Source organism: Petromyzon marinus, chromosome 2, assembly GCF_048934315.1.
Source record: "Petromyzon marinus isolate PM22_M1 ecotype Great Lakes invasive population chromosome 2, UKy_Petmar_22M1.pri1.0, whole genome shotgun sequence".
Taxonomy (NCBI): Eukaryota; Metazoa; Chordata; class Hyperoartia; order Petromyzontiformes; family Petromyzontidae; genus Petromyzon; species Petromyzon marinus.
Genome location: NC_133668.1, coordinates 25,116,677 through 25,135,110, shown reverse-complemented (window position 1 = coordinate 25,135,110; position 18,434 = coordinate 25,116,677). Strand labels below are relative to the sequence as shown.

Here is an 18,434-nt window from a genome sequence, read left to right as displayed (position 1 = left end):
AAGCTTTCGTGACTGCAGTGATTCATATTCTTGGTTCTTTCGGTAAAGTCACGTTGAAGGCAAGAGCACTTCTTTCAAATGTTCTTGCCGTTGGTTTTCACACCTGATTATGACTGCTTGTGTTGCAGTCGAAACGTCGTGAGAATTGTATTGTTTCATATATATTTTATTATTTTATTGTTTCCCTTCAACGTGACTTAACCGAAAGAACCAAGAATATATATACCTCCTGTATTTATTGCAGATGCGATGAAGCCTATTTTGTATAATTCTATACAATCATTGTTTGTGCAGGAAAGCCAAATTTGGTGCATGCGCACAGCGGCAGTAACAGCGGCAAGAAAACGCAAATAACATCAACATGGCCAAGAGCGAACGCGTCAGTAACAAAGGAGGCATCTGATGGTCGTCAACAAAACACACACTTGAATCGAAAAACTGTGCAAACGCTTTGTGAGAGCAAGCGGCTCCGGCAAATGTTAGGTACGGGTGCAAGTAAGAAATGTCAGGGCTTACTGCCTGCTGATATTGCCTGCTGCATGCAGCTGCTGCTGCAGACTGGGATGTGTGTTACAGAAACGTCTACCAGGGCCTGTGGGACTGCAAGGCCGACGCGACGGACGAACTCTCCTTCCGCCGGGGCGACCTCGTCCACATCGTCAGCAAGGTGCGCGCTCGGACACGCCGCGGATTCCGCCGATGGCGGCGTTTGTCAACACGCATTGAATCAAAACGACAGCAACTGAAGAGCAAATCGACGGACGCCACATTTCTGTGGGGAATCGTCAAAAAGCAGAGTCCACGAGGTTGCCGAAGATGCGAAGCAACTTTAAGAAGAAGAATACAAAATATGCTCTCAGCTCACACTTCCTGTGGACGTGACCGACTGTCCCTCCCTCCCCTCCCCTCGCTCCAGCCAGCCAGCCAGCAAACCTTTTGTCAAATCCGTGCAGCATAGTGTGACGGTATGATACGTTAGCGCGGTAGGGTCTGGAGAGGAGGGGGGCCAGGAGGAGGGGGGGGGGGTGGGTGTGCGTGACGTGAGCCGCGAGACGAACGTGCTCCTCATGCTCTTACTATTCTTTGGTTCTTTCGGTAAAGCCACGTAGGTAGAAAATAACATTACGAATAAAATGAAAGCACAAAGACCCAGCACGTTTCGATCGCAACACAAGCGGTCTTCATCAGGCGGAGAGGAGGAGGAGAAGACCGCCTGCGATGCGATCGAAATGTCGTGGGTTTTTTGCCCTTTATTTTTTATTTTATTTTAAATTTAACTTTTCATTTTATTTTCTATCTACGCGACTCTTACCGAAAGAACCAAAGAATATGAATTCCTGCAGTCACGCGAAAGTTTTCACTCAACATTCATGCTCTCACGTTTCATATTTAGGTGCGCGCAAGACTGTTCGATTGCCCGTGTGGCGTGCTCTCTTGGTTTTTTGTTGCGTGTTTGTGTTGGTGTCTGATTTATATTTGCTTCTTCGCTGTACCTTGTGTGCACGCGTCTCTCGTTCGTCGCTTTGTGGAACCCCCCGGGGGGGCGGGCGGGGGGTGGGGGTCGCTCTTGCGAGCAAGACTCTCGTCCCTGTCTCTTGGCTCCTCACGTGGTGAAACAAAGTCCACTCGAAACCTTTCATACTGGCCAAGTCGACAGGTAACTTCTCTCTCTCTCTCTCCATAGGACAACCGATGTTGATTTTCCCCACAGAGTGGTACTACTTTTATCGACCCCCGAAGGGATGATGAGATGCGTCAACCCCCCCCCCCCCTCCAGCCCCCAAACCAGAATTTGACCTCACGACCTTTCCAGCCGCTCGCCACTCGCTCGACCACTGAGCCAGCTTCGCCGGATACCGTCATCGCAATCGGAAACTTTATTTATTCTGTAGTGAATCCGATGAGCTATGAAGCTCTTTTTCAAGATGTTGGCCGCACAGGCCACAACGTTAAAGCAAAGAATCGAATATTTTATTGAATCGAGGTAGGCAGGGAGAATCGTCAAAGGCCCCTAGCGGTGCTGCTGATTCCACCACGCCGTGGAATTATATGAAGGGCGCCATGGTGGCTAGGAGATGTTAACTACCTCGCCTGGTATACAGGAGGTCGTGGGTTCGATCCCGTCGCTGACGACTCCTGTATATTTGGAGTTTGCGTGTCTCTCTCCGCGTGGTCACTAGGATTTTCTTCGGGGTCTTCCGGTTTTTTACTCCACATTTTGAATCAAGATCACGCGTTTTAGAGTACTTTGGCTGCTGTAAATATTCGCATGATGAGCCACTTCGTTGAGCCATCATTTGCGTGGTCAGGTCGCTTCTTAAAAAAGAGCTGTACAGCTCAGTGTGTCTTACCGGGCAAAATGGAGAAAAAAGTTTTTTTTTTCTATAGTTTTAATTCAACTTTCCACCGAGCAGACGTCCAATTAGAAGTCTGAAAAGAGCATTGGGGGGTGGAAGGGCGGGTGGCTTATTTCGCCGGAGAAAGATTTCACGTCGTGCGTAATTGCAGCTTATAGGGAACCAACTAGAGAATGTAAACAACAACAACAACAACAAGCAAACAGCAATAAACAACTGCCGCTTGAGCGAGAGCGGCGGAGTTCGGCGCCAATTACAGCGCCGAGCAATGCAACATAGCAAAAGGCGTACGGTCGCTCGTGAGAACGAGGGGGCCCCGCTGTTAAAGCGTCGAGCATGCGAGCAGCGATCTCCGTGACCCATGAGTCGTGGTAAAAACAACAACAACAAACAGCAATAATGGTAATAAACGACAACATTGGGGCAATTCATTATCGGAACGTTCTGACGTTCTCTAAGCAGCGGACGAAAAAAAATCCGTCTTTCTTTTCTTTCTTCTCGCCGTCTTTTTATGCCCAGAAAAGCAGCGAAAGAGTCGTAGTAAAAACTAAAATAAATACAACCCCGCTTCGAGCCCGCGTCGAGTTTTAATTAAGGCACGAAGAGCCACCTCCGTTGGAGTGAGCCGCTCTACCGGCTCGTACAATTAGTCGGGCCCCCTGCCTCCCCCACCCACCCACCGCCGTATTTTAGCCACAGGAGGGCTGTGACCTCGCCTCTTAAAGAGAGGCCGGCAGATTTACAAAGGCGGGATAGATGTGGCTTTGGAGGTAGGGGGAGAGGGGGGGAGGGAGGAGGTAGGTAGGTAGGTAGGGGACCCGACCCCGCACGAATTGGAGGCGACCGTGCCCCGTTGCTCGCTTTGAACTTGGACCGAAGCCGCTTTTTTTTGCTTTGCCTCGACGCCAAAGATTCGTCACGCGGGGGGTTCCCGGCCACCGTGGTCGCGATAACGAGCGGCGCCCCAATTAAAGCGGCGCGCTGGGCTCCCGAAGCCGCTAGCATCGGACCGAGGGCGCCGACGTTGTTGCCGCTGGGCCCCCAGCGTCACGGAAGTGAAGGGGAAGTTGCCGTGCGTGTTTAGGTTCTTGATTTTTTTTTTGCGTCTCTTTTTAAGCTTGTTGGGTGGCGCGGGTGGGTGGGGGTGGGGGTGTCTTTTTGACCCGGCAAAAAAGGCCGAAAGCAATTGCGAGGGTTTATCTCTTGTTCTTGGTTCTTTCGGTGAAGTCACGTAGATAGAAAATAATAATGAATATGTAAAAATAAATAAAATTTTATAATTATTTGAGAATAATAAAAGCAAAAAAATATTTATTGCTTTTATTATTATTTCAGTCTTATTTTCCATTTTTTACTTTATTTTTTTCTATCTACGTGACTTTACCGAAAGACCCAAGAATATGAATTCCTGCAGTCACGAAAGTTTTAAGTCAAGGTTTATCTCTTGTTTGTTTGTTTGGTTTTTTTTACATTCTCTAGGATTTAAAGAATATTCCGCAGGAAGAATTGCATTAATTCGGAACACGTGTGGAAAAGTTGGAGCGGTTTTGAATGGACCGTGTCGGTCTTCCCTATCCCTTGCTCACACGTCCCCTGTAAACGCATTCGTTACTCCAACTTCTTCTTCCGCCGATTCAAATTCGATTCAAAGTTAATTTGTTACACGGGGTAAAAAAAAAAAATCACGTGTAGCCAGTAACCCAGCTAGCTTTGGTGGCAACGGCCCGCAGAAGCCACTGACAAGACAGTCGTCGCTGGGGTGGAGAAGGAGCCAAGCCAGCGGCCAGCCAGAAAACTCGATGGACATATTATTTGTAAATGGAGTCGTACTTTTGTTAATTTGTTTTATTTTATCTCTTGCCAAGCTTGGAAACCTTCCCACGGAACGTGAATTGCTTTGAGAGCCATTAGGCTTCAGGGTGTTTGCTCGTCTCGCTGTAATCTGGCAGCCACCGGCTTCGCCCTCACCACGGGCGTGGCGGCGGCAGTGCCGTGATTAAGCGCGTGCCATGTGCACGCGGACGCAATTACAAAGGCGCCCCATATAGCCTCCACGCGCTGCTGGGGCAAGTGCTATTAGCGAGCACCTATGAAGAACCACGCTCGACCGCCTTCGTCTCCCCAGTGCTGATGTTTACGCATTGCACCAGGTACTCATTTGAGGCTGAGTCGACCTCGGGGCTGGGGTGGGGGGGGATTCAGATTATAATCGTCACTGGTGTCGGTGACCGCGAGTGAGAATCGAGCACACGTCACCCGGTGTGCTTAGCTCAGCGCGCTAAGCGCCTGCGCTACCGCTTCAGCCAACACACGTACAACAACAACAACAACCGCCATTCGCCACAAAGTGGCGGTGACGTCACCACGACGCTTGTGCCAGGCTATGTGCACCCTGAGGCCACGTGAAGTGTCGAACGCCCGCTGGGGCAGACACAGATGCCACAGGTCGACTGACTGAGATGACTGCCTGATGCACCACCTGTGCCCCCTACTGTGCCAACCTGCTGTGCTTTAGCCAACCGGCGCTCCGCTCGTTGTTGTGAGCGTCGCTCCTCCGCCCTCCGTTGTTGTTGGAGGGCGACTGCCTCCAACTGCACAGTAGCGTCCTTCACGAGCCTCCTCCACAGAGGCCGATCTTGACACCGCATCCGCTATTCCGTCACTATGTAGTCCAGCAGATGTTCTTGCTTGGACCCGACATGCATCCATGATGCTGTGTAGATGCACCGATGCCGGAACAGCGTGTTAGTAATTACAAGCCCATTGGCTGCACAAAAATCTAGCAGCCTCCTACCATTTGTTATTGAGCTGATCTGGCCCATGCCTTCCAATCACTCCAGACCAGATTCCAGCATCATGACCAACTCGGACATTGAAGTCACCCAACAAGATGACTCTATCACGTGGGGCCACTTTAGCCAGAACCTGGAACAGGAGGTCATAGAAGGCATCTGACTCATCGGCCTTGCCTGCATCCCTCCATGGATGTTTGTCTTCGATGGGGGCATAAGTAACCACAACCACCACTCCTCGCCTCCGGTTGGTAGGAAGGCAAGCCAAAAGTAGCCTGGGGCTTACATCTTCCCACACCTCACAGCCACGCTCCCACGCCCCCTTCATTCTTTTGTTCAGAAGAAGAGACACTCCCTGTTGTTTGGTAGTCTCCTGCCCCGAGTAGAGGACTAGCCACCCCTCATGGTGGCAGGAGCCAGAGCCGGTCCAACGGACCTCCTGAATGCCAGAGATCCAGGCGGTACCGGTCTAGCTCCCGACAGAGGAGTGGCAGCCTCTCCTCCGCAGTGAGCGTTCGAACATTCCACGTGGCCATCCGTAGTGGCTTTTTGTTGTTTCTGGAGGAGCCCCGAGGGTAAAGATTCAATTCCCTGGCTCTGCCAAATGGGGTTTGGCCAGGAGACGTCATAGACGCCTGTCTCCCCGGGGCCCCCGGTACAAGCTTATTAATTAGATATTTTTTACGTGATTTTATGGTAATTTATTGAAGGTGGAGGGGTTACCAGCCCCTCGCACCCGTCCAGAGCCCCCATTTAGCCACTGTGGTGGTCACAGACGCGAGAGGCCAATTGGAATTGGCCCTCGCCCCACAGCACTGCCCACGACAGCGTTGCCCGTCCGGCACCACGAGGAGGCAGGGGGTTGTTTTTGCCACCACATACAACGCACACACACACACACTCGCACACACACGCGCCACAACGACACGTACACGTACCGCGCACGCACGCGCGGGCGCAGCTTGATGGGCGGCGCTGCTGCTGCTGCTGGTGCCTTCTTCCACGCGGCAGCAGCAGCAGCAGCGGTCGCTACCGCGATCGCCAATGAGCAGGAGGGCGCGGTCGAAGGGCTGAGCGCGTTGTGCGGGGTGAGGGGAGAGATTCCCGTCGAGAAAACGCCAGCGCGCTCGTGTCCGCTGCCGTCTCCTGCTCACTCCACCCTCGCTCCTCCACCCTCGCTTCTCCATCCTCGCTCCTCCACCCTCGCTCCTCCACCCTCGCTTCTCCATCCTCGCTTCTCCATCCTCGCATCTGCGTGCAGAGGGGATTCGAGGCGCCCGTGTTGAATGTTCCATCTTACATCATCACGACTAGAATGTGTCTTTACACTGGAGGAATCCGATGAGCTATGAAGCTCTTTTTTATCACGGATGTCCAGTGAGGGGGCGGGTAAGCACGTTACGACAGCAAACGGTACAAAAATGTGATTGTATTGTAAATACATGATACTTTTTAAAAATATGCAACTAAAACGAAACTATTTTTTCTTACCAGGTAAAGCCCACTGAGCTATCAGCTTCTTTTTCATACGCGACCTGGCCACAAATGATAGCTCAACGAAGTGGCTTATCATGTGTACATTTATAGCAGCAAAATTATCTAAATAATCTAAGTACATTTGTACAACGCCTTAATTCAAAGTGCTGTCCAATAGTTATACAATTGTGCATAAGATGATAGTGGTTGAAATTAAGAGTGGGATTGTTATTAAAAGTGGTGGTGTAGTTATGGTGACAACAGGACAGGTGGGAGTGGTTAAGGGGTAGGGGTAGTGATAGGGGTTGGGGTAGTGATAGGGGTAGTGATAGGGGTTGGGGTAGTGATGGGGGTTGGGGTAGTGAGAGGGGTTGGGGTAGTGATAAGGGTTGGGGTAGTGATAGGAGTTGGGGTAGTGATAGGAGTTGGGGTAGTGAGAGGGGTTGGGGTAGTGATGGGGGTTGGGGTAGTGATAGGGGTTGGGGTAGTGATAGGGGTTGGGGTAGTGATGGGAGTTGGGGTAGTGATAGGGGTAGTGATAGGGGTAGGGGTAGTGAGAGGGGTTGGGGTAGTGATAGGGGTTGGGGTAGTGATAGGGGTTGGGGTAGTGATAGAGGTTTGGGTAGTGATAGGGGTTGGGGTAGTGATAGGGGTTGGGGTAGTGATAGGAGTTGGGGTAGTGATAGGAGTTGGGGTAGTGAGAGGGGTTGGGGTAGTGATAGGGGTTGGGGTAGTGAGAGGGGTTGGGGTAGTGATAGGGGTTGGGGTAGTGATAGAGGTTTGGGTAGTGGTAGGGGTTGGGGTAGTGATAGGAGTTGGGGTAGTGATAATAGTTGGGGTAGTGAGAGGGGTTGAGGTAGTGATAGGGGTTGGGGTAGTGATAGAGGTTTGGGTAGTGATAGGGGTTGGGGTAGTGTTAGGGGTTGGGGTAGTGATAGGGGTTGGGGTAGTGATAGGGTTTGAGGTAGTGATAGGGGTTGGGGTTGGGGTAGTGATAGTGGTTGGGGTAGTGATAGGGGTTGAGGTAGTGAGAGGGGTTGGGGTAGTGAGAGGGGTTGGGGTAGTGATAGGGGCTGGGGTTGGGGTTGGGGTAGTGATAGGGGTTGTTACGAAAAGTAAAACAAAAGAATAATCAAATTAAATAAATATTAATATTTTTCCACTGGTCTCTGTTATAAATGCCATTTCTGTACGATTCCAGTCATCTTTAGACTCAAAATCGCCAAATTTGCGGAGCTCCGTTGAAAATACTGCAGGAAGAGACGAGAGGTGAGACAGCGACAAGCTCAGCCTCCCCTCTGATTGCGCAACCCCTCAGTAACTGGATGGAGCACGGGCAATAAGCGCGTGCCTGTTACTATCTCAGTGTGTCACCAATGTTATGTTTGTAGACCCCTTCATTTCATGTCTTCGCCTTCCATACTCCAGGTAACTTATTTCACGTAAATGTATAAAGATATTTCGGCTCGCTGGTCTCGTCGTGAAACTGCAATGAAAAATCACCAGGGGAGGCAGCTATCACATCTGCCTCACTGAGGGGGACGGTGGGTGGCAACCCCCACGTGGTTTTACGTGAATCGTCGGATTGGCTGTTGTTGTTGTTGTTGTCTCGGTGGTGCTGGTGGTAGGCTCGCGGTTAGTGGGCTACAAACCGGGCTACCTGAGTTCGATTCCCGCTCACGGCCACCAACACCAGTGACGACGATCTGAACCGGTCCCAGGCCTCCCCCTAGGTCGACTCAGCCTCAAAATGAGTACCCGGTGCGACGTGTAGAAAGATCGCCACTCGGGAGACAAAGGCGGCCGGGCGTGGTGCTGTCCACCCACCCCCCTCGTGTGAACCGTGCCGGCCTTCGTAGGTGCTGCTCGCTAACAGCACTTGCCCCGACAGTTCTGTTGATGGCTATACGGGTGGGTGGACCTTTGCCTTTGCAGGACTACGAGAAGTGGCAGTGGTGGGTGGGCGAGCTGGACGGGAAAGTGGGGCTCGTGCCGCGGGCGTTCCTCACCGCGGCGTACGAGGTGTGACGCACGCGCTACTCGAGAGAGACGTCACGCGCGGATGGAGATTCACAACCACCAGCGGAGCCGGCCAGAGGAGCCCGGGGCAACTCTACCCGACGCCTTCAAACTAAACCGAAATAATTGCATCTGACACCGTGACGTCGAAGCGCCCCCCAGCCCCCCCCCCCCACCCCCAAAGCGCGGGGCCCCGGGCGTAACCCCTAGAGACGGCTCTGACAACCACCACCCCTTACTTTAAACATCCAAATCATTACGATAACCACCACCCCTTACTTTAACCACCAAATCATTACGATAACCACCACCCCTTACTTTAACCACCAAATCATTACGATAACCACCACCCCTTACTTTAACCACCAAATCATTACGATAACCACCACCCCTTACTTTAACCACCAAATCATTACGATAACCACCATCCCTTCTTTAACCACCAAATCATTACGATAACCACCATCCCTTACTTTAACCACCAAATCATTACGATAACCACCATCCCTCATTCTGACCACCATCCCGAACTGCAAGCACGAACCTAAATCCCAACCACGCACTTACACACAGACGTATACATTCACACAGAGACCCAGAAACTTACAGAGAGACTCGCAAACTCACACAGAGACCCATATACTCACACAGAGGCCCACAGACTCATAGAGAGACCCATATAATCACACAGAGACCCATAGACTCACACAGAGACCCGGAGACTCACACAGCGACCCACAGACTCATAGAGAGACCCATAGACTCACACAGAGACCCACATACTCACACAGAGACCCATAGATCTGCCTTGACAGTCTCCCGCCATTTGCTCTTCGGTCTTCTCTTCGCATTGGTCGCCGGTCTCGTGGAGATCGCTCCAATGCCTGGATGGGAACATCGCCTCCTCCTCCTCCTCCTCCACCCCTTCATCCTGCACGCGCGTCCCACTCAGCCGCCGCCCTTTTGACCGAATCGTATCCACAACTCTCACGCCTGCCACGCTCTCTTCCAGACTTCTGCATTGCTTTAGCCTATCTTGCCACGAAGCTCCCTCAACCCGTAACCCTAATGCTGACCTGTAGCCTAACAGACCTAACAGAAAACGGCTTGACAACGAGATGAAGAGATTGGTGGCAGAAAGATGTGGCCACTACATTAAGCATGTTGGCACAAGACAGAGAGGAAAGTGGAAACAAATGACGAAAATGTGCAGCGACGGGCTATCTGCCCGTGGATTGTGATGATGAACCTATAACCACTAACTCCCATAACTCTAACCCCTAACTTAAGCTTCAACTATTTTTTCATTACCCTAATCATTACGTGGTAGCCCCAATGCTTAATCCTGACTCCAAACGTTCACCTTAACTTTAACACCTAACCATAAACTTTTACCATAACCCTCACCCTAATCCCTAACTCCGAACTTGAGTCCCATGACTCATAAACATAACCCTAACGTTATCCCCGACCATAACCCTATCCCACTACTAACCACAGCTTCACTGTCGCATGCTTTGCTTGACCAGTGTGATCGCCCTTGCTTATGCCACAGAAGTGCGCAGCTGGCTTGGTTCGCCGATGAGCCCTAATGGGAACGAGACACGTTCCCTGTCTGCCTCAGGCTTTTCTTGAAGGCATCGTCCGGTCGGATTGAGCGGAATTTGCGGGTCGACGCGTGAGATTTTACCTGTTTAAAAACATTTTCTTTTTCACGTTGAATTTTCTATGTCGCCAAATTAACGTGATTGAACAGTCTCAATAAAGTAATGATTTGTCAAAATACAATCCGTGTGTAATGTTTTAGTTGTATATGACCAGTAAGGGATTGGAACTTCAGCTTAAGAGACATTGTTCGGGAAACAAGAATTTACCAGACGAAGTGAAACACAAAACATCGTCACAATCGAGAGCTGACGCTGCCCTCAAAGTGGGGGAGAAAATAATGTATAGGCGACGTTTCAGGCTATGACCCTGTTTTGCTTTTTGCTTAGGACAGCACACTGGTTCGGAATATTGATGCACAGGCACCTGCCCTGTCTCCACTGGGAGGCCCGAGCCAGTCGTGGAAATTCCACATTCCTATGGCGGGGTTAGTTTACCCATGCGACAAGAACTGCTTGTTGACCACAAAATAGCGCTTGTTTTATTGAACCCCGAACCATTCCCCCCACCCCAGAGTGTTGATAGTTGTGAGTCATCCCCCCTCGCCCCCTCCCTCTGCACCCCGTCCATCCTCCAATCCGGCGCTCCACAACCTCTTTGGCACCAGGGACCGGTTTCGTGGAAGACAACAATTTTTTTCACGGACCGGCGGGGGGGCGGTTCATCATTGGGTCTTTCCCCCTTTTCAAAGAAGCTCTTCAGCGACGTTTGTTTTTTACGCATTTTGGCTACTAGGGGTCAGCTTGTGGGCTTACCAACACCACGTGACAAGTGGCGCAGTGCGGGACAGAGGCGCGGACGGAAGTGGTCAATAATAAAATAATGCGGGCGGCCCACGTGCGGACTCACCGCTCTCACCTCCTGCTGCTGTGTGGCCCGGTTCCTAACAGGCCACGGACCAGGGGGTTGGGGACCCCTGCTCCAAGCAGGGATTGGACTCTGACGCCCCAGACTGCGATGCTCGGTGACACGGGGAACGTGTGGAGAGGATGAAGGCGTTCCCGCGCCCGTGTCGGTTAGATCGTGGAAGTTGCTTGACCACCTCTTCACGACGCCGATCGGTGACAGACATCGCTCGTCGTCCCTGGGCGGTCATTTGTAGCCGTGGTAGGCGAAGCGAATGCAGGGTTTCCTGGTGCCGAGCTCATACATTTCCACGCGATAAGCCGCTTCGTTGAGCTATCGTTTGTGGCCAGGTCGCTTCTGAAAACAGAAGGATAATAGCTCAGTGGGCTTTACTTGGTCAGATAAAAAAAAATAGTTTGCGTTTTATTTGTATATTTTTTTTGAAGTGATTTGTTTACATTTCCTATACGTTGCACTCCTATTGTGTTTTTGTATTGTTTGTTGTTGTAACGTTGTGACCCGCAACCTATTGGACATCTATGAAAAAAGAGCTTCACAGCTCATCGGATTCCTCCGGTATAAATGATTCTGATTATGACCAACCGCACTGCGCTAACCGCTGCGCCACCGCTCCACCCAACGTCGTGCAGTCGTCGTATTATTACAGTGATAAAATACGGATTATGGATTAGGATGCGCGTTCAATTGTTCCGTACCGCGTCTTGCTTGACGCGCCGTCGCATTAATTCGCGACCGTAAATCCTAACCCTTTACCTCGCAATGTCGCGGGCACTTTTTTTTTCCTTACAAACGCGTCTCCAGCCCCCCACCCCCCTCCCCCGGAGCTTGAAAATAATCTCCATCATTTGTCCCCGTGGCGCTAATGTCATCGTCTCATCCCACCCTGCACCCCCAGCACCCCCAGCCGTGCCACGTCTTTAACGGTTAGCGCGCTGGATGTGCGCGACTCAGCGGTGACCAATCGGCGATTTTTCGCTCGACCGATGAGTCTCAGTGATGACGGAAAGCGGTCTGATGGGTTATCTCGCTTGGTCGCGCTGCCTGACAACCCCCCCCCCTCCCCCTGTAGGTTGGACTGGTTGGTCACATTTGCTCACTTTATTTGGTGGCGACTTATGAGCAGAAGGCCACAAATGCGGTTCTGCAGGAAGTGATGGTTTTGCGTAATCCTTAAGCCTGAGAGCGTGTTTCACACAGTACACGTGTGTGCGTGTGGGCTGTTCATGGGAGCGATAGTGTAGCGGTTAGCGCGCTACGCTGCGCTGCAAACCTGGCCACCCGGGTTCAATTCCTGCTCACGGCCAACACCGGTGACGATTATCTGAACCGGTTTTGGGCCTCCCCTAGGTCGACTCAGCCTCAAATTACTACCTGGTTCGGTGTGCAAGCATCGCCACTGCGGAGGCAAAGGCGGTCGGGCGTGGTGCTGGCCACCCACCCCCTCGTGTGCCGTGCCGGCCTTCATAGATGCTGCTCGCTAACAGCACTTGGCCCTACAGTCTGTTAAGGCTATACGGGGGGGGGGGGGGATCTTTGTTGAATTCGATCTTATCTCCCGGCGCGGCAGTGGCAACAATGAGCAGCGTTACAATAACGCGTCGGGTACACATACACAGGTGCAGCTTCTCCCGTACAGCCTTCACGCGCCATTATCGGGTCAAGCACCACCAATCCCACTCGAGACTCTTTGCGCACTTTGCGTCACAGCTCTTCTGCGCGCCCACTCTAGTTTTGCTCGATGTCCACGTGTCCGGCGCGTTGTTGGAACACCGGGCCGCCCCCTCCGTCCTTCCCAGGCTCGGCGATCGGCAGGTCTCGGCGGGGGGTGGGGTGACAACAACAATGTTGTGGTTACTCCCGCCTCCTCCAAGACGAGCTGATCAGCGTGTAAGAGCAGGACGAACGCATCTTGTCGAGTGCCTCTCCGTCAGCAGCGACGTGGGGCAAGCAATTGCAAGGTTGCACCTGTAACTGTGTTTGTTGTTGTTGTTGTTTTACCATTGACCTCCAGCCACTCACTAACCCCTCCAGCCCGGCTACGTGCCGTGTCTCTCCCTTGCCCTCGCCTACCCCTTGAACGCCTCTTAAGTGAGACTCCTCCACCACCGCCAACGCCGCCGCTCCTCTTCGCTCGGCACTCTGGGCGCATTCATCGCGGCTTGAAAAATGAGAGAGCGGTTTTTTTTTCCCTTTCTGTCCTCGGCGCATGAAACAGCGACTCGCCCGCGAGCGAGCGAGAGAGGCGATCGAGAGAGGGGGGGGGGGGGAGGAGACGCGGTACAGACAAATGACTCGTTCGAGCAGAGAGCGCGAGGACCCCCCCCCCCCCACTACCCCCCCCCCGATTCAGCGATGCCCCCCACCACCACCCCCTTTTTGATTTAGGAACTGTTTGCGGCGTGCGCTAAATTACTTTTATGCTCCCAGTTACGTGGCTCCAGCACTTGCCAGAAGCCTGATGAATCGCGGCCACTTACAGAGTCTCGGGATCTGGTCGGGGAGCGACACGGCGCGGTTATTACTCCACCGACACCGCCCCCTCCCCCCTCCGTGTGTGCGTGTGTGTGCGTGTGTGTGTGCGTGTGTTCACGTGTGTGTGTGCGTGTGTGTGTGCGTGTGTGTGCGCGTGCGTGTGTGCGCGTGTGTGTGTGCGTGTATGTGCGCGTGTGTGCGTGTGTGTGTGTGTGCGTGTGTGTGTGCGCGTGTGTTCACGTGTGCGCGTGTGTGCGTGTGTGTGTGCGCGTGTGTGTGCGCGTGTGTTTGTGCGCGTGTGTGTGTTCACGTGTGCGCGTGTGTGTGTGTGTTCACGTGTGCGCGTGTGTGTGTGCGTGTGTGTGTGTGCGTGTGTGTGTGCGCGTGTGTGCGTGTGTGTGTGCGTGTGTGTGTGCGTGTGTGTGTGTGCGTGTGCGCGTGTGTGCGTGTGTGTGTGCGTGTGTGTGTGCGTGTGTGTGTGCGTGTGTGTGCGCGTGTACGAGTGAGCGATAGTGCAACGGTTAGCGCTACGCTGTGCTACGAACCCGGCGTCCCGGGTTCGATTCCCGCTCACGGCCAACAACAACCGGTGATGATTATTTGAACAGGTCCTGGACCTCCCCTAGGTCGACTCGGCCTCAAATGAGGACCCGGTGCGGTGTGTAGACTCCCGAGGAGACAAAGGCGGCGGCCGGGCGTGGTGTTGGCCACCCACCCCCTCGTGTGCCGTGCGGGCCTTCTTAGGTGATGGCTAACAGCACTTGCCCTGTCAGTCTCTTCAAGGCTATACGGGGGATCTTTGTCTTGTACGAGTGAGCGGCAGGGCAACAGTTAGCGCGCCGCGTTGCGAACCCGGCGACGGTTAACTGAAACGGTCCTGGGCCTCCCCTAGGTCGACTCGGGCTCAAATGGGGAGACAAAGGCGGCCGGGCGTGACATGTATGTATATGTATGTACGTTGAACTTCTTTCGCACCGTACGCAGCGAACCGTGCTCATCGGAGGGTACGGGGGAATGAGACAACAAACACACCCCCTCGTGTGCTCGCGAACAGCACTTGCCCCAACAGACTGCTCAAGGCTACACGGGAGACCTTTGTCTCTGTTTTGGTGCGAGCGAGCGCGAATTTGAGCACGAGGAGGTGGAGGAGGTGGAGGAGGGGGGGCTGCCGCTGGGTTCAAATTTTCAGCCGTGCGGCAGTGCGCAATGTTTTTATTACTTGGCTCAACTCAGGAACTTGTCACGTTGAGAATGCGTATCACACTGTCGTCAATCGGCTGGCTGTTGTTGTTATTGTTGTTGTTATTATTGTTGTTATTGTTGTTGTTATTATTGTTGTTATTGTTGTTGTTATTGTTGTTGTTATTATTGTTGTTATTGTTGTTGTTATTGTTGTTGTTATTGTTGTTGTTGTTATTATTGTTGTTGTTATTATTGTTGTTGTTATTATTGTTGTTGTTATTATTGTTGTTATTATTGTTGTTGTTATTATTGTTGTTATTGTTGTTTTTATTGTTGTTGTTATTATTGTTGTTATTGTTGTTGTTATTGTTGTTGTTGTTGTTATTATTGTTGTTATTGTTGTTATTGTTGTTGTTATTGTTGTTGTTGTTATTATTGTTGTTGTTATTATTGTTGTTGTTATTATTGTTGTTGTTATTATTGTTGTTATTATTGTTGTTGTTATTATTGTTGTTATTGTTGTTTTTATTGTTGTTGTTATTGTTGTTGTTATTGTTGTTATTATTGTTGTTGTTGTTATTATTGTTGTTATTGTTGTTGTTATTATTGTTGTTATTATTGTTGTTGTAATTGTTGTTGTTGTTATTATTGTTGTTATTGTTGTTGTTGTTATTTTTGTTGTTATTGTTGTTGTTATTATTGTTGTTGTTATTATTATTGTTGTTATTATTGTTGTTTTTATTGTTGTTATTATTGTTGTTATTATTGTTGTTATTATTGTTGTTGTTATTATTGTTGTTATTATTGTTGTTGTTATTATTGTTGTTATTATTAGCAACGTACCTGGGTACTCGAAACTCAGGTTCGAAGCCCAGGTGGCGACTGTGGTGTGGCGCTGTTGGTGTTGCGCTCAACTCGGGAAACGTGTCAACTCGGGAAACTTGTCAACTCGGGAAACTTGTCAACTCGGGAAACTTGTCAACTCGGGAAACTTGTCAACTCGGGAAACTTGCCAACTCGAGAAACTTTTTAATTCGGGAAACTTGTCAACACGGGAAACTTGTCAACTCGAGAAACTTGTCAACTCGATAAACTTGTCAACTCGGGAAACTTGTCAACACGGGAAACTTGTCAACACGGGAAACTTGTCAACTAGGGAAACTTGTCAACTCGGGAAACTTTTTAATACGGGAAACTTGTCAACTCGGGAAACTTGTCAACTCGGAAAACTTGTCAACTCGGGAAACTTGTCAACTCGGGAAACTTGTCAACTCGGGAAACTTGTCAACACGGGAAACTTGTCAACTCGGGAAACTTGTCAACACGGGAAACTTGTCAACACGGGAAACTTGTCAACACGGGAAACTTGTCAACTCGGGAAACTTGTCAACACGGGAAACTTGTCAACTCGGGAAACTTGTCAACTCGGGAAACTTGTCAACACGGGAAACTTGTCAACTCGGGAAAATTGTCAACTCGGGAAACTTGTCAACTCGGGAAACTTGCCAACTTGGGAAACTTGCCAACTTGGGAAACTTGTCAACTCGGGAAACTTGTCAACTCGGGAAACTTTTTTAATTCGGGAACCTTGTCAACTCGGGAAACTTGTCAACTCGGGTAACTTGTCAACACGGGAAACTTGTCAACTCGGGAATCTTGTCAACACGGGAAACTTGTCAACTCGAGAAACTTGTCAACTAGGGAAACTTGTCAACTCGGGAACCTTGTCAACTCGGGAAACTTGCCAACTGGGAAAACTTGTCAACACGGGAAACTTGTCATCTCGGGAAACTTGTCAACACGGGAAACTTGTCAACTCGGGAACCTTGTCAACTCGGGAAACTTGCCAACTCGGGAAACTTGCCAACACGGAAACTTGTCAACTCGGGAAACTTGTCAACTCGGGAACCTTGTCAACTCGGGAAACTTGCCAACTCGAGAAACTTTTTAATTCGGGAAACTTGTCAACACGGGAAACTTGTCAACTCGGGAAACTTGTCAACTTGGGAAACTTGTCAACTCGGGAAACTTGTCAACTCGGGAAACTTTTTAATTCGGGAACCTTGTCAACTCGGGAAACTTGTCAACTCGGGAAACTTGTCAACTCGGGAAACTTGTCAACTCGGGAAACTTGTCAACTCGGGAAACTTTTTAATTCGGGAAACTTGTCAAGTAGGGAAACTTGTCAACTCGGGAAATTTGTCAACACGGGAAACTTGTCAACTCGAGAAACTTGTCAACTCGGGAAACTTGTCAACTCGAGAAACTTGTCAACTCGGGAAACTTGCCAACTCGGGAAACTTGTCAACTCGGGAAACTTTTTAATTCGGGAAACTTGTCAACTCGGGAAACTTGTCAACTCGGGAAACTTGTCAACTCGGAAAACTTGTCAACTCGGGAAACTTTTTAATTCGGGAAACTTTTCAACTCGGGAAATTTGTCAACTCGGGAAACTTGTCAACTCGGGAAACTTGTCAACTCGGGAAACTTTTTAATTCGGGAAACTTTTTAATTCGGGAAATTTTTTAATTGGGGAAACTTGTCAACTCGGGAAACTTGTCAACTCGGGAAACTTGTCAACTTGGGAAACTTGTCAACTCGGGAAACTTGCCAACACGGAAACTTGCCAACACGGAAACTTGTCAACTCGGGAAACTTGTCAACTCGGGAAACTTTTTAATTCGGGAAACTTGTCAACTCGGGAAACTTGTCAACTCGGGAAACTTTTTAATTCGGGAAACTTGTCAACTCGGGAAACTTGTCAACTCGGGAAACTTTTTAATTCGGGAAACTTGTCAACTCGGGAAACTTGTCAACTCGGGAAACTTGTCAACTCGGGAAACTTTTTAATTCGGGAAACTTTTCAACTCGGGAAACTTGTCAACTCGGGAAACTTGTCAACTCGGGAAACTTGTCAACTCGGGAAACTTTTTAATTCGGGAAACTTTTTAATTCGGGAAACTTTTTAATTGGGGAAACTTGTCAACTCGGGAAACTTGTCAACTCAGGAAACTTGTCAACTTGGGAAACGTGTCAACTCGGGAAACTTGCCAACACGGAAACTTGCCAACACGGAAACTTGTCAACACGGGAAACTTGTCAACACGGGAAACTTTTTAATTCGGGAAACTTTTTAATTCGGGAAACTTTTTAATTGGGGAAACTTGTCAACTCGGGAAACTTGTCAACTCGGGAAACTTGTCAACTCGGGAAACGTGTCAACTAGGGAAACTTGTCAACTCGGGAAACTTGTCAACTCGGGAAACTTGTCAACTCAGGAAACTTTTTAATTCGGGAAACTTGTCAACTCGGGAAACTTGTCAACTCGGGAAACTTTTTAATTCGGGAAACTTTTTAATTCGGGAAATTTTTTAATTGGGGAAACTTGTCAACTCGGGAAACTTGTCAACTCGGGAAACTTGTCAACTTGGGAAACTTGTCAACTCGGGAAACTTGCCAACACGGAAACTTGCCAACACGGAAACTTGTCAACTCGGGAAACTTGTCAACTCGGGAAACTTTTTAATTCGGGAAACTTGTCAACTCGGGAAACTTGTCAACTCGGGAAACTTTTTAATTCGGGAAACTTGTCAACTCGGGAAAC

At 50.1% G+C, this 18,434-nt stretch overlaps 1 protein-coding gene across 6 annotated transcripts in view; it reads left to right on the top strand.

Moving 5' to 3' along the window:
• The window catches only part of LOC116944642 (src kinase-associated phosphoprotein 2-B-like), a 113,744-nt gene extending 103,312 nt beyond the window's left edge, over positions 1–10,432 (top strand). For 2 of the 6 annotated variants that reach the window (XM_032958380.2, XM_076071719.1), the window contains one exon: positions 546–1,492. In XM_032958380.2, coding sequence (XP_032814271.2) covers positions 546–958 — 413 coding nt within the window. In that variant the 3' untranslated portion in view covers positions 959–1,492. Of the gene's footprint in view, positions 1–545; positions 1,493–8,560 lie in introns of those variants that run through there. The other 4 variants (XM_032958394.2, XM_032958411.2, XM_032958403.2 and 1 more) reach the window with 4 other exon arrangements.
• Positions 10,433–18,434: the final 8,002 nt, after the last annotated feature.